The sequence below is a fragment of the Bactrocera tryoni genome, chromosome 2 (assembly GCF_016617805.1).
Source record: "Bactrocera tryoni isolate S06 chromosome 2, CSIRO_BtryS06_freeze2, whole genome shotgun sequence".
Taxonomy (NCBI): Eukaryota; Metazoa; Arthropoda; class Insecta; order Diptera; family Tephritidae; genus Bactrocera; species Bactrocera tryoni.
In genome coordinates this window covers 25,101,954-25,113,855 of record NC_052500.1, presented here as the reverse complement: position 1 = coordinate 25,113,855, position 11,902 = coordinate 25,101,954, and the positions used below count along the sequence as shown (strand labels likewise).

General features: G+C 33.9%; 2 protein-coding genes across 4 annotated transcripts; one reads left to right on the top strand and one right to left on the bottom strand.

The window, feature by feature from the left end:
- Positions 1 to 1,094: 1,094 nt before the first annotated feature.
- On the bottom strand, positions 1,095 to 4,913 carry LOC120769434 (kelch-like protein 1). Its single transcript, XM_040096415.1, has 8 exons — positions 4,817 to 4,913; positions 3,299 to 3,412; positions 2,877 to 3,234; positions 2,453 to 2,812; positions 2,058 to 2,371; positions 1,446 to 1,650; positions 1,286 to 1,387; positions 1,095 to 1,223 (listed from the first exon to the last, which is right to left on the bottom strand). The coding sequence occupies exons 1-8, from the start codon at positions 4,825 to 4,827 to the stop codon at positions 1,203 to 1,205; spliced, it is 1,485 nt and encodes a 494-aa protein (XP_039952349.1). The 5' UTR covers positions 4,828 to 4,913; the 3' UTR covers positions 1,095 to 1,202.
- Positions 4,914 to 7,752: 2,839 nt separating this feature from the next.
- On the top strand, positions 7,753 to 9,658 carry LOC120768656. 3 transcript variants are annotated; one of them, XR_005704792.1, is made up of 4 exons: positions 7,753 to 8,220; positions 8,410 to 8,661; positions 9,027 to 9,165; positions 9,232 to 9,658. XR_005704792.1 is itself a non-coding variant. In XM_040095431.1 (3 exons), the coding sequence occupies exons 1-3, from the start codon at positions 8,116 to 8,118 to the stop codon at positions 9,054 to 9,056; spliced, it is 303 nt and encodes a 100-aa protein (XP_039951365.1). In that variant the 5' UTR covers positions 7,753 to 8,115; the 3' UTR covers positions 9,057 to 9,164. The 3 variants fall into 3 exon arrangements, 1 of the variants encoding a protein (XP_039951365.1); XR_005704793.1 differs by lacking the exon at positions 8,410 to 8,661; XM_040095431.1 differs by lacking the exon at positions 9,232 to 9,658 and having other exon boundaries at positions 8,494 to 8,661; positions 9,027 to 9,164.
- Positions 9,659 to 11,902: the final 2,244 nt, after the last annotated feature.

The window sequence follows — 11,902 nt, the reverse complement described above, 5'->3', positions numbered from 1 at the left end:
AAGAAATTGAGATATATAAATTAACAATAAATGCATATACCAAAATTAAAATAGTATTTATGATTTTTGAAATTGCTTGAAATGAAAGTCGGGTGAGTATTGTTGGTATGATATTGAAAAAAAATATATATATATTAGGGTGTTTTTTTTTTAGTTCAAAATCGCTATCATTAATACTTCTCGAGAGAGCCGCCCACTTTTTGCTAAAATACCATATCTCGAGACCCGACCAACCGATTTCAACAAAATTTAGAATGTGGCATTCTTCTTACATTCTTATAACACAGTGTGAAAACCGACGAAATCGAAACTTTGTACGAATGATATCTAGCTCCAGGTACCGAATTTTTAGACCCCAGTACCTATAGTCGACTTTTGAAAATGTCGGTCAATGTGTGTGATATATATAACTGATATTAAGGTATAATCCTTCTCTTATAATGGTATGGTTTGTGTGTCCAAAATGGGTTGAATCGGACCAATACTTCCTTTAGCCGTAATATATTTAATAATAATAAAGACTTTTGAGCGTCTGGTCGCCTATGTACCGCACATATCGGCCAAAATTTGAATTATCTCAATAAAAATTACAGAGCGTGCTTCACTCATAACAGTGTATCTTTGTACCTAAAACAGATAATATTGAGTGAAAACTTGGCCCTAGACCCTATATAAATAATATTAGGATTTTCGAACATCCGGCGGACTTTACTCTTTATGATTGGTCTTACACCCTAAAGTATTTCGCTGGCTTTGATTCTTGCAAGTTGCAAGAGTACAAAATATTCGGTTGCACCCGAACTTAGCCCTCCTTACTTGTTTAGGGTATAATCGTGTCACTATATAAATGCATAGGTAACATATATATACATATGTATGCCGTTTTAAAACATTTTTTGCCATAAACTCAGGCATTATTAAAAAGCTGAATTCCGCTAAAGAACAACTTTAAATGAGTTCAATGACTGCATCACATCATAAATTTGAACAATTTGCATTTCGACAGCAATTGTAAGCAAAAATCGATAAATAATCTCTGCATATAACAATACATACAAATATTATGTAATAAATTTAAATGTTTCATACATATTTTATTTATTCGTTTAAAACATTAGTGGAAAGATTTAAAAAATTACAAGGAATGCCCTTCCGGTCTTCCTCGCTGCTCTTCCGAAGGAAAAAACTAGAAACCACTGACATCATACTTTTTCCTGGTTTTTCTGTAAACATCAAGGATATAAGAGTGTGAGAGTAACGATTAGCAAAAATCAACTTCATTTACCTTAGACCAGATATTTCGCCGAGGATCATAATGTTCAACATTTTGTCTACGGTTAGCAGAATTCGTGTCTAAAACATAAATATGACCCTTATGTGCAGCTACCTGTAATGTAAAATCTGGCAATGTATCAATCATTATATAATATTTTAATCTAACTTACACAAGGTGAAACGCGACATTCTGTCATATCCGCGCAAGAAGTCCAAGTATTCGAATCCGGATTGAAGCTTTCGACGAGTTTTAAGGCTCCACTAACATTTCTACCGCCCAGTACGTAAAGTTTACCATTCAAACTCGCGGCACTGGCATCGAATCGTCCAACAGTCAAACTGTTCACGAACTCCCAACCTGCGGATGGCGTATATCTAGAAATAAACCACAAATATGAGTTCCAAATATGACATTTAAATTGATATGAAAAGCATTGCGTTTGTTAGCTTAATGAGCGTCAACTAAGACATTGTTTGATTTAAAAACTTGAAGTATTCTAAAGGAGTCGTTGGAAATGTCAGATGGTGTGGGTGTACTTAAAGCAAGAGGCAATTATTTGGCGAAGCAACGCCAAAACATTTCTAGATTTCACTTTAAAAAGTTTTTGCAGTTGAGATCTTAGGAGCAAGTGCCTTGACTCAATATCCTCTTTCCTAAATATATAAGTACTTTGTTTTGTGTACCATCCACATTACTCTAAGGCAACTTATCTTAAACTGAAATTTTTAAAGCTCACAATCGCCGTCGTTAGGTAATCCATTACAGATTTATACATATTTACCTTTCCACCGACGACAAACCCTTTTTACCCTCTGAACCATGCTCTACACCACCAATCGCGTAGATTTTACCATCTAATTCGACAACACAATGTCCGCATCTTGCTTGCTTCATGACGCACAAATTTTGCCATGTCTTATTTCGTATATTCCAGCTCCGGACGATGTTGGATGAGACACCACTTTTACAACCGCCAATAAATAATATATTATCTTCCTTTAAAACCGTCCTATAATGCGTGTAATCGATTTCTAAACTCGCATATTCGTGCCACTTATCCTCAGCTTTGTTATATTGCAGCACCCTGGGATTCATCTAATCCAAAAGTATTTTTAATTTTATATATATTTAGAATTTAAGATTATAATTTTTGAATATTAGCCGCAGTGCGCTTACCTCTGAGTGGCAAAGCGCCAGCAATGTTTTCTCACAAGTAGCACGTGGTTCTGTAAATCGCATGTTTACCCTTGTTCGTGCTGCAGGCTCTTTTATCCACAATATGGCCTGGTGGGCCAGCAGCTCACAACCAGGTAACGGCTGTATGTGTGTCAACAGAAAGTCCGCATTGAATTGGGTAAGCCGGAGACAATCTATTAAAAGTGGCAGTGATTCTTGACGTGCAGGAACATCGTAATTGAACCAGCGTTTTATGGCATCGTAGGCATCTTCCTCACGAGTTATATTCAAATTGTCAGATTCCAGAATACGTTGCAATTTTTCTACATCAAAACTCAGAAACTCATCCAGTCGACTGATCTAGTATTATTAGAAACAGAATATCGATTACACAAGTACCGATATTGCGAGGCATTATACTCACCTCCATGAAGTTTTTTATTTCATATTCGATGAGTTTTTCCTTAAGCCGTTCACACTGCGTTTCTCGCTGGAGCGTGTAAGCAGCCTGCAATGTGTATTCACTAATATTTGTCATAATCCAGTCCACACAACTATTCGTGACATCATCCAATTGCAAAATGAGTGCCCCCTTTAGCATGGCACCGACATTGTTAACGGTAATGAGGGCCTCTCCGGTGTAACAAAAGGTTATTAGACCCTTAAAAATATCGCTATCGATATCATTTATCTCGATGTCGGGATTATTGCCTTGATCGCCTTTGAAAAGGTTCTCGAAGTAGGGACTCGCTGCAGCGAGTATCAAACGATGCGCGGGTACACTGTGCAGTCCAAAAATTATAAATATTAATCGAAATCATTTTATGAGGTGAAAGTAATACTTACACAGCCGTTGGGTTTGATACTTTAAATGTCACATCGATTAGAGACTGTTTGTTGTAGAGGCTAAATATTTTCGCCATTAATTTCTCTATGAAGTTTGATGATGAATTTTTCTTCCTTTTATAATAAAAAAAAAACAATATGGAATAAATTGTTTTAAATAATTAAATTCAACTCGACTTTTGCTTTCAAGTTATCAAGTAGAACAAGTAAACTTATAGTTTATAGCTTAATGCAACCTTCCGATATTGGAACCTTCCTCCAGCTCAAATGTTTCCGATAAAGTGATTTCCCAACTTTCAGACGACTTTGAATGGATTTTGCGATCAATATGTGTGATATTTGAATGAAATTGAGGGAAATGATGTGAATATTTTTTTTTTTTTAATTCACTGAAAATCTCCCAAATTCTAAACTGAAATGCTTTACTCGATTTCTTTATAAAATTTTTAAATTAAACAATTTTTGGTTTACTATTTCTCGATTTATATTGAATAACAATTCTCGAGTTTTTAGTTTTCGATTTCAAGAATCGATTAACCGAGCGAAGTAATCGATGACATTTCGACTGCATAATAAAATTACTGACAACAATAAGAAAACAAAGAAAAGAGCAAAGAAAAATTATAGATTTCTGTAATTTGTTAAACTGTTATTCTTCCGTCGTCGGAGTCTGTCTTTCTCACTCACTGTTTTTGATCGATTTTGATTAGGAGTATTTAATTGGTAATCTGGTAATAAATTATTATATTTCAGTTATTTTCCACATCCGTCACACTTTTAACTTGAGGCATTCTTTACTTTAAAAAAAAATCCACAAGGCACTAGTTGCCGTTTTAATAAATATATTGACCAAAAATCAAATTTTAGTAGAAATAATCAATAAATATTTAGATTTGACTTTTGATCGCGAGGTTTCTTGTGCTCGTATGTTGAACTTAAAAATTAATCACTTAACTGTAAAACCGAATGTCAAGATTCGATGCTTGGTCGACTTCTGAAAATAAAAACTTGTAAAACTCAAGTAAAATCGGATTTGACCTTACTACCCATCACGCGCACAATGGAAGTACCGTTTTCACATATTTCAGTGTAGATTGTTTCATTACAGTTATACTAATTTATAATTGCATATATGTACATATGTCTGTATGTATTTAAAATTTATTGAACTTAAAGAAATCGCATTTATTGCTTTTGAAAATGTTGAACTTCAAATGCAAACATCTTACAAAGGATGCTTATGCAAACGGCAGAAATAATAGGTTAAAGTCACGGCGGATTCGGGGTTATACCAACTTAATAAATATTGAAAATATCGGCATAGAATGCATTTTATGAATGTGCAAAAGTAGTATTCTGGTTGTTCTACTTGCTTTCCAACACTACGCAGTTATTCAAAACGTTGGTATAATTCCCGTTATATTACAATAAAGTGTAGAAACAATTTTCGAAATGAATAATGCTTATGATTTTCGATATTTTAACATTAACATATATTAATTTTGTGTTAATACATACGATATATACATAGTAATGAAGAAATGTAAGCACACTCGTCACAGCACAAATTAAAGACAACTGAACTATTGAATCGCTTAGCTAGTCACACAATACTCCAGCTAAAACATTTTTCTACATCCGAGCTACTAAGTACAACGATAGCAGAGAAAAGAGACCATTTTGCGCTCTCGCAAATTTAACATTCATGTCTCTGTGTTGATGAGGTTTAAAGTGTTTTGCCAGAACAGGGTTAAATAGTTCTGCTCTCAGAGTAGCCAGACTAATATCCGTAGTAAAGATCAGTAAGATCATAAAGATCATTTAACATTACCAAAACGCTCGGGGTAAGTCAAATTGACAATATTCTGCTGTCTGCGTATGTGAAGTTCAGTTTCCTAAAAGACTGAATACTTGCACTAGTATAAAGATATATATTTTTTGGATGTCGATCGCAAGTTTTAACAATAATAACTATTGCAACAGTATTACTCATTCAAGTAAAGCCGTCAGCGCAACAAAACTTAAATAACTGTCTTCTCTTGGCAAGCGCGTCTTTTTGATCCACTCAACATTTTCGTCAGCGTCACACTTCCCCAATGCCTCAAAGCTGATTCCACATATATATTTACTATTATATTATAAATGCAGTCGACGCACCCTGCACCCGACTGTAAAACACAAATCTACGAACAAAAAAACAAATTGTAAAAGATCTTGCTGAGGGGACCTACATTTATTCTCCCATCTAACTTCTGTCCATTTATCTATTCGTCGTTCGTAATACTTATATTCAGCGTTATCACATCCGCAATATAAGCGCATCCGTGGTGAATGTTTATCCAAAATCTTCGTAGTAATATTGATGTGTGTGTGAAATTTTATTGATTGCACTTACACTAAACAGATCACGAGTCTTATGCACATTCGCGTATGAAGTTCAAATGTTTGTAATTGGATCGTAGCATACAACAGAATTGAGGTACTGGACGTCACTTTTATATCCAATAATGAAAAGTTTGCCAGTTAAAGCCATTTCGGGAGCATCGGAACGTGGTCTTTCCATAGATTTCAAGGATTTCCTTTGCTAGCCTAAGTATATTGCGAACGATTTAGAAGTGAGGCAGTATGGAACATCTTGAACGATCGCCTAAATGAGTCAGAACAAAATATGCGTATTTTGTTGCCCAATACAGCAACCTTGGCATTAAATGAGCGGTAGATATCGGAAGAACTTACGTGATGGCAGGGAATTAAATATCGGCTCTCATTTTTTACACGAGGAAATTAAAAGTACCGCAAGTGCTTTGATTTCCGATAAGAATTCCATGCATCGCTATACCTACTTAGATGGGTTATGAGTAAAAGGAAAATAGTGTCGAAGTGCTGCGAGAGAGAAAATATTCTTTCAGCTAATGTGGAGGCTACTTTTGCGAGTTGCAAGTGCACGACAGAATAACAGTAGTGCATTGTCTTTGTAGTAATTGAGAGCGAGAGGAAGCGAGCGCGATTATTTGATGAGAATATGAAAACTTCTCCAACATGAAACTGTTCGAAATTTTTTTATTGTCTTACTATACTTAATTTGCTAAAACGGAAAAAGGTTTTCAGCAAAACAACCAATAAGAACGTGCGTTTCAGTTTCGCTCTATTGGGCTTTACCTTACTTTCTTAGTTTTAATTACGCTTGTTCTACGCTGAACAGGGTATATTAAGTTTGTCAAGATGTTTGTAACACCCCGAAAGAAGCGTCGGAGACCCAGTAAAGTATATAATATATAAATGATCAGTATGTTGAACTGAGTCGATTTAACCATGTCCGTCTATCTTTCTGTCCGTCCGTCCGTCCGTCTGTATATATACGAACTAGTCCCTCAGTTTTTCACATATCCTTTTGAAATTTTCTCTTCAAGAAGCTGCTCATTTGTCGGAACGGCTGATATCGGACCACTATAACATATAGCTGCCGTACAAACTGAACGATCGGAATCAAGTTCTTGTATGGAAAACTTTCACATTTGACAATGTCTCTTCACGAAAATTGGTATATATTATTTTCTAAAGCAATAATGTAATCTCCGAAAAAATTATTCAGGTCGGATTACTACAGCATATAGCTTCCATACAAACTGAACACATAGTTACTAAAAGAAATGCAGCTGTGAAGGGTATATTAGCTTCGGTGCAGCCGAAGTTAACGATTTTTCTTGTTTTTCTTTGGCGTTACGACATACATCAAGACTACGAATTTAGGAACAAAACGACGATAACAGCGACTACAACTTGGAAACCACAATTAAAACGACAGCGACTACGATAACGGGAATAGGGCCAATTAGCTTATGATAATCAAATAAAACACACCTAATATGAAGCTACATAAATACATATATAGTATTGTGAGGGATTTCTCGATAAATCGTTCATCTTGCAACTCACTCTTGAGTACGATCACTGGACTGAATAAGAGCCCCACTGCGGGGTTAAATTCATACAGAGCGAAAAACACATAAAATTGATAAGATTGTTTTCATTAACAGGTTTTAGGCTGAGACGTGGACGTAAGAAATTAAAAAAAAATATGTATTAATAATTCCCTTTGGATTTCCTCAGAAATTCTTTTTAATACAATTCATAATTATTTCTTCTTTTCTCAAACAGATTTATGTATGTTCATTTATGAAATTCTTATCATTTTTCTTAATATTTCTGTAAAAATTTGAGTAAAAAGGGGGAAAAAAGATAATTATCTTTACATTTATAGGATATCTCTTACAAATATTAATAAGAAATAACTTATAATCAGATTTTTAAAACTATATAATAAAATAATAAGACTTCTTAATATATTATTTTTCAAAAACATCTCTTTGCTAAAACATTTTTTTGTAACTTTCATATTGATGTACTTACTTTAGGCGAGGGACTTAAACAGACTTCATGGTACAGGCGAATGTGTCGTTTTCTTCTTTTCTCTCCCGTCCATATGCAATTAGTATTGAATTCAATATTTCAATAGGCGCCAATTATAGCGGTATTTTACGCCTCTTCGAGCAGAAAATTAGAAGCTGCTAATTTGTTTTTAATTCGTATAGTTCTAGTTTCAATTCAACGAGCAGCGAGTGTGGGTGAAAGTGAAAATTATTTGTTTTTATTATCTGATCGATTTTTGGTAGTTTAAAAACAATAAATATGGATCAGACAAATATGGATAGGGTTCTTTCAGAAACATAATCTTTATTTAAAAAGTGGGAATTATGTGACGATGTGTGCACTCTATTAAAAATGCATTAATTCATCACATTCCAAATATTAAAAAAATGGAAATTGAAGATGAGTTTACGCTCTTCAATAAATTTGAAAATAAGTTCTTCGGTGAAATGATAAAATTCAAGGCAAGGCTCAGAGAATGGCGAATAATTGTGGTAAGTGAATACTCATATTAGAAATATATTATTTTGATATAAGTAACATAACCTATAATGTGTTATGCGTTGTATTATTTTCACGTAATGGCTGGATATGCCATTGCTCGCTGACAGCGAGACGTTGTCGAATAACACTCGAGTTATAGATTGGCTGGAGAAAATTTCATCAAATTTGATTGTTTCCAGAGCATCTACACCCTCTGCACAGTTGCCACCTGTCGCTTCAATACACAAAAATATACTTATTGACCTATTATTGACCTGGGGCAGATGGTGTTAGCGTACAGCGAAAAACATGATTATTTGGACGCAAGAAAACCAAGTACACTAACTCATTGCATTGTGAACAGTTATGCTGCTAATGCTGTGAAAATCACATACTCCGAAAAGCAAAAATGGGCTAAAGCTATCAGCGAAGTTTTCCCGAAAGAAAAAGCGGTAAATATAGTAAATTTATAATGCTTTTTATAATTATAAGCATCCTCATAGGTTTTACTCTTCACTATTAATTTTTATTACTCTATAATTGGAATGCAGTTCATTCCTTTACAAAAGCCATCTATATAAGTTGAAGCTTGGAACTTTGAACAAAAGTTTTAATATTTTAATTTTTTTTTCCAAAGTTTCAAAATTGAAATAGTTAGTTAGAAATATAGAATGAACTCTGTTCTACTTCTATGTTATACAAGTGAAAGATAATAACAAAACTTGTGATTAGAGAGAGGTTTAAAAATGTAATAATCACTATATTTTGTCAAAACGATATAAGAAACTTTTTCTCATATTAATATTTCAATATTTAGGAAACATATATATATACCGCGAAAATATGACAAGAAACAATCCTTCAGGCAAATTATTTTCATGCTAGACAAACGTAACTAAAGCTCACATCAAAACTTGTTTTAGGAGAGTAGGAGACCATTTCATCAATTTCATCTGGTATGTACTTTAGCCAATTTTTAAAATCATATACATATGTACTTAATTAACTTGGAAAATATTAAGATGAATATTGCAAAAGAAAGTGTTGGCTACATCACAACTGCAGTCCATGGGAACAAATAATAATGTATTGGAAACCGACATCGCAGGCGAGAGTTACGGAAATTAGGGAAATCGCTTCCTTAAATGGCATTTTTTGGGAGTGGCCACGGTATAACGACTACAGTGGATGTAATCTCGTACTTACTTTACTTACGATATATGTATATTACAATACATTTTATATTGAGTATTTCGTTCTCTTCATTTTAGTTAAACTTTCAAGCTCTGCGAAATATAATTTTCCTTCATTCATATTAGAAATTGATTTTGTAAGCTTATACCCAGGCAAAGTGAACTTTTTAATCTTAAAATTGGAATATCTCTATAAGAAAAATATTGGATATTTTTGAAAAAGAAATAAAGAATCGTCCTTCCAGAGAATTGTACTTAAAACATTTATACAACATAGAAATGGTAAGTATTTGGCTTTAATAATAGCCAACGATTACCCTCCTCCCGCCCAACCGACGCGAGGGGCGCAATCCGCGAACGAGCGGAATTAGCCGAGTCACAAAAGGCAAGAGAGTTTTAAGCGTTGCGATCTTAAGCTGCTCAGCTACAGAAACAAAAATTTCAACAGCCGAAATTAAAATTAGATTAAAGTTTATAATTATTAAATGTTACTTGTTAAGAGTAGATAAAATAATTTTTTAATGGTAAAGAGTGAGTCTGTTAGATCAAATGTGCTGGAATGAAAATTGAAATCATGACATATATAGTGTCGGACAAAACGGCGGAATGGTTCGTTTAACTCAACGGCGGAATGGTTCGTTTAACTCAAAATTTGTTCTAGAAAATTTTAAAAGTAAGGGTCTAAACTGCCTGGTAGGGCGAGCGGGAACGTTAAAATTAATATCAGATAAGAGAGATGGGCTACAGACTGACCCATTCATGAGTTTTACAAGAAATATTATACCAAGCATCTCTCTACGACTAGCGAGTGTCGGGAAATTTATAAGTTTTAAACGGTTAATGTACGGGGGAAGATTTAAACTGGAATCCCAATGCAAATGATTTAAGGCAAAAAGTAAAAAATGTTTTTGAACGGACTCTAACTTATCCGAATGGACTTGGTAACTAGGGTTCCAAACCACAGAAGCATACTCCAATATAGGCCTCACCAGAGATGTAAAAAGAATTTTTGTGGTAAGCGGATCTCTAAATTCTTTAGACCAACGTTTAACAAAACTAAGAGCGCCTTTAGCTTTAAAAACCGTGGAAGATACGTGAAGATTAAAATTGAGTTTGGGGTCCATAGTTACTCCCAGATCAACAAAACTGCAAACTTGCTCCAACCTAAAGTTTTGTATTGCGTATGAGGCAGGGTCTACAGCTCTACGTGGAAAGCACATCGTTTTACATTTTTTAAGGTTCAATGGCATGTCATTTCTATCACACCAAGAAACTAGGTTGTTTAAGTCTGTTTGCAACTGACATCTTTCGCTGTTTGAAGTATATGTTTAAAAAGTTTTCTTAATGTTATTAATTAAATTTTTATTATATAAATAGCTTTATAGATACTAAATATTGCATTGCTACAATTCTTCCGTTTATGCTTTGCTACCGCCTACATGTCTTAAAAAAATCGATAAACCTACATATGTATGTATATATAAGTAGTCAATGCTCTAAATGACTTTGTCACTATCGTTGCAACACCAAATGATATTCAGCCTAAAGTTATGGAAATAATGAATCGTTTTGCTGAAAGAAGAGAAAAATGTCAACCAAGAGTTATCGCCGCTGAAACGGACATTACACATATATCCGAATTTAATATTTTTTGCAATGGCATTGAATGGAAGTGCTGCTCTTACATGAGGAGCTTTAATTATTATTATAAAATTATCGTCTGTTTTTAATACTGAATACTCACAAAGAAGCAAACAAGTATGGACATTTTTAGAGCATTTTTTTTAACTAAAATCGGCAGACTCTTCATCCGTGGCAAACCTTTTCAGCAAACTAGTGTAATAAGTTTTACTTACATACCTACACCTGTCTACTTTTTACGAAAAATGCTCCTACTACTTTGCTTCATTTGTACAAAAACTTATCGAACACAAATGACCTCATGAGACATTTTAAATCAGATCACGGCGTCCCAACAATTTATGAAATTATTTCTAAGGAAGAGAGATGTAATCAAATTATCAAGAACATATATAGATTTCAGCGTCATCTAACAAAGCATACTAGAAATAAAAGTACTGATCAAATATCGTCGAAACAGAGAGAAGAATTTTTACACAATTCACCTATTTTGCCAGATTCGACAAAAAAATCTTCGTCAGAACACCAAATATTATCCGCATTTTCTTCATAATTTAAAGAATCAACAATTTCGTTTCTTCTTTAATAGCATTCGAATTCAGAATTTTCTAGGAAAGACGTTCTTGATATACAGAGTTATGTTACATAATGTTTTATGACACCAATGTTTAATTGTTTAAAAGCCTTACCTTACTTTAGTGAACACAAATGTTCACTCGATGAAATAACCCAAACACTTTCTCAACCATTTTCAGAAGTTAGCTCTGAATATAAGCTTATTAAACAATTAGAGGAACTAAGTCTTTATAGACATCCACAGATGCACATCATTAGTGCAGATCTTTCAGAAGTTGTATTA

Excerpts from the sequence above, each read along its gene's own strand:
- LOC120768656 (XM_040095431.1), top strand. The coding sequence starts at position 8,116 with ATGGAAATTGAAGATGAGTTTACGCTCTTCAATAAATTTGAAAATAAG. Across the intron at positions 8,221-8,493 it reads GAGAATGGCGAATAATTGTG|ATGGTGTTAGCGTACAGCGA; the intron begins GTAAGTGAATAC and ends GACCTGGGGCAG. Across the intron at positions 8,662-9,026 it reads TTTTCCCGAAAGAAAAAGCG|GAAACATATATATATACCGC; the intron begins GTAAATATAGTA and ends TTCAATATTTAG.
- LOC120769434 (XM_040096415.1), bottom strand. Across the intron at positions 2,813-2,876 it reads AAATAAAAAACTTCATGGAG|ATCAGTCGACTGGATGAGTT; the intron begins GTGAGTATAATG and ends TAATAATACTAG. Across the intron at positions 1,388-1,445 it reads AATGTCGCGTTTCACCTTGT|GTAGCTGCACATAAGGGTCA; the intron begins GTAAGTTAGATT and ends TTTACATTACAG.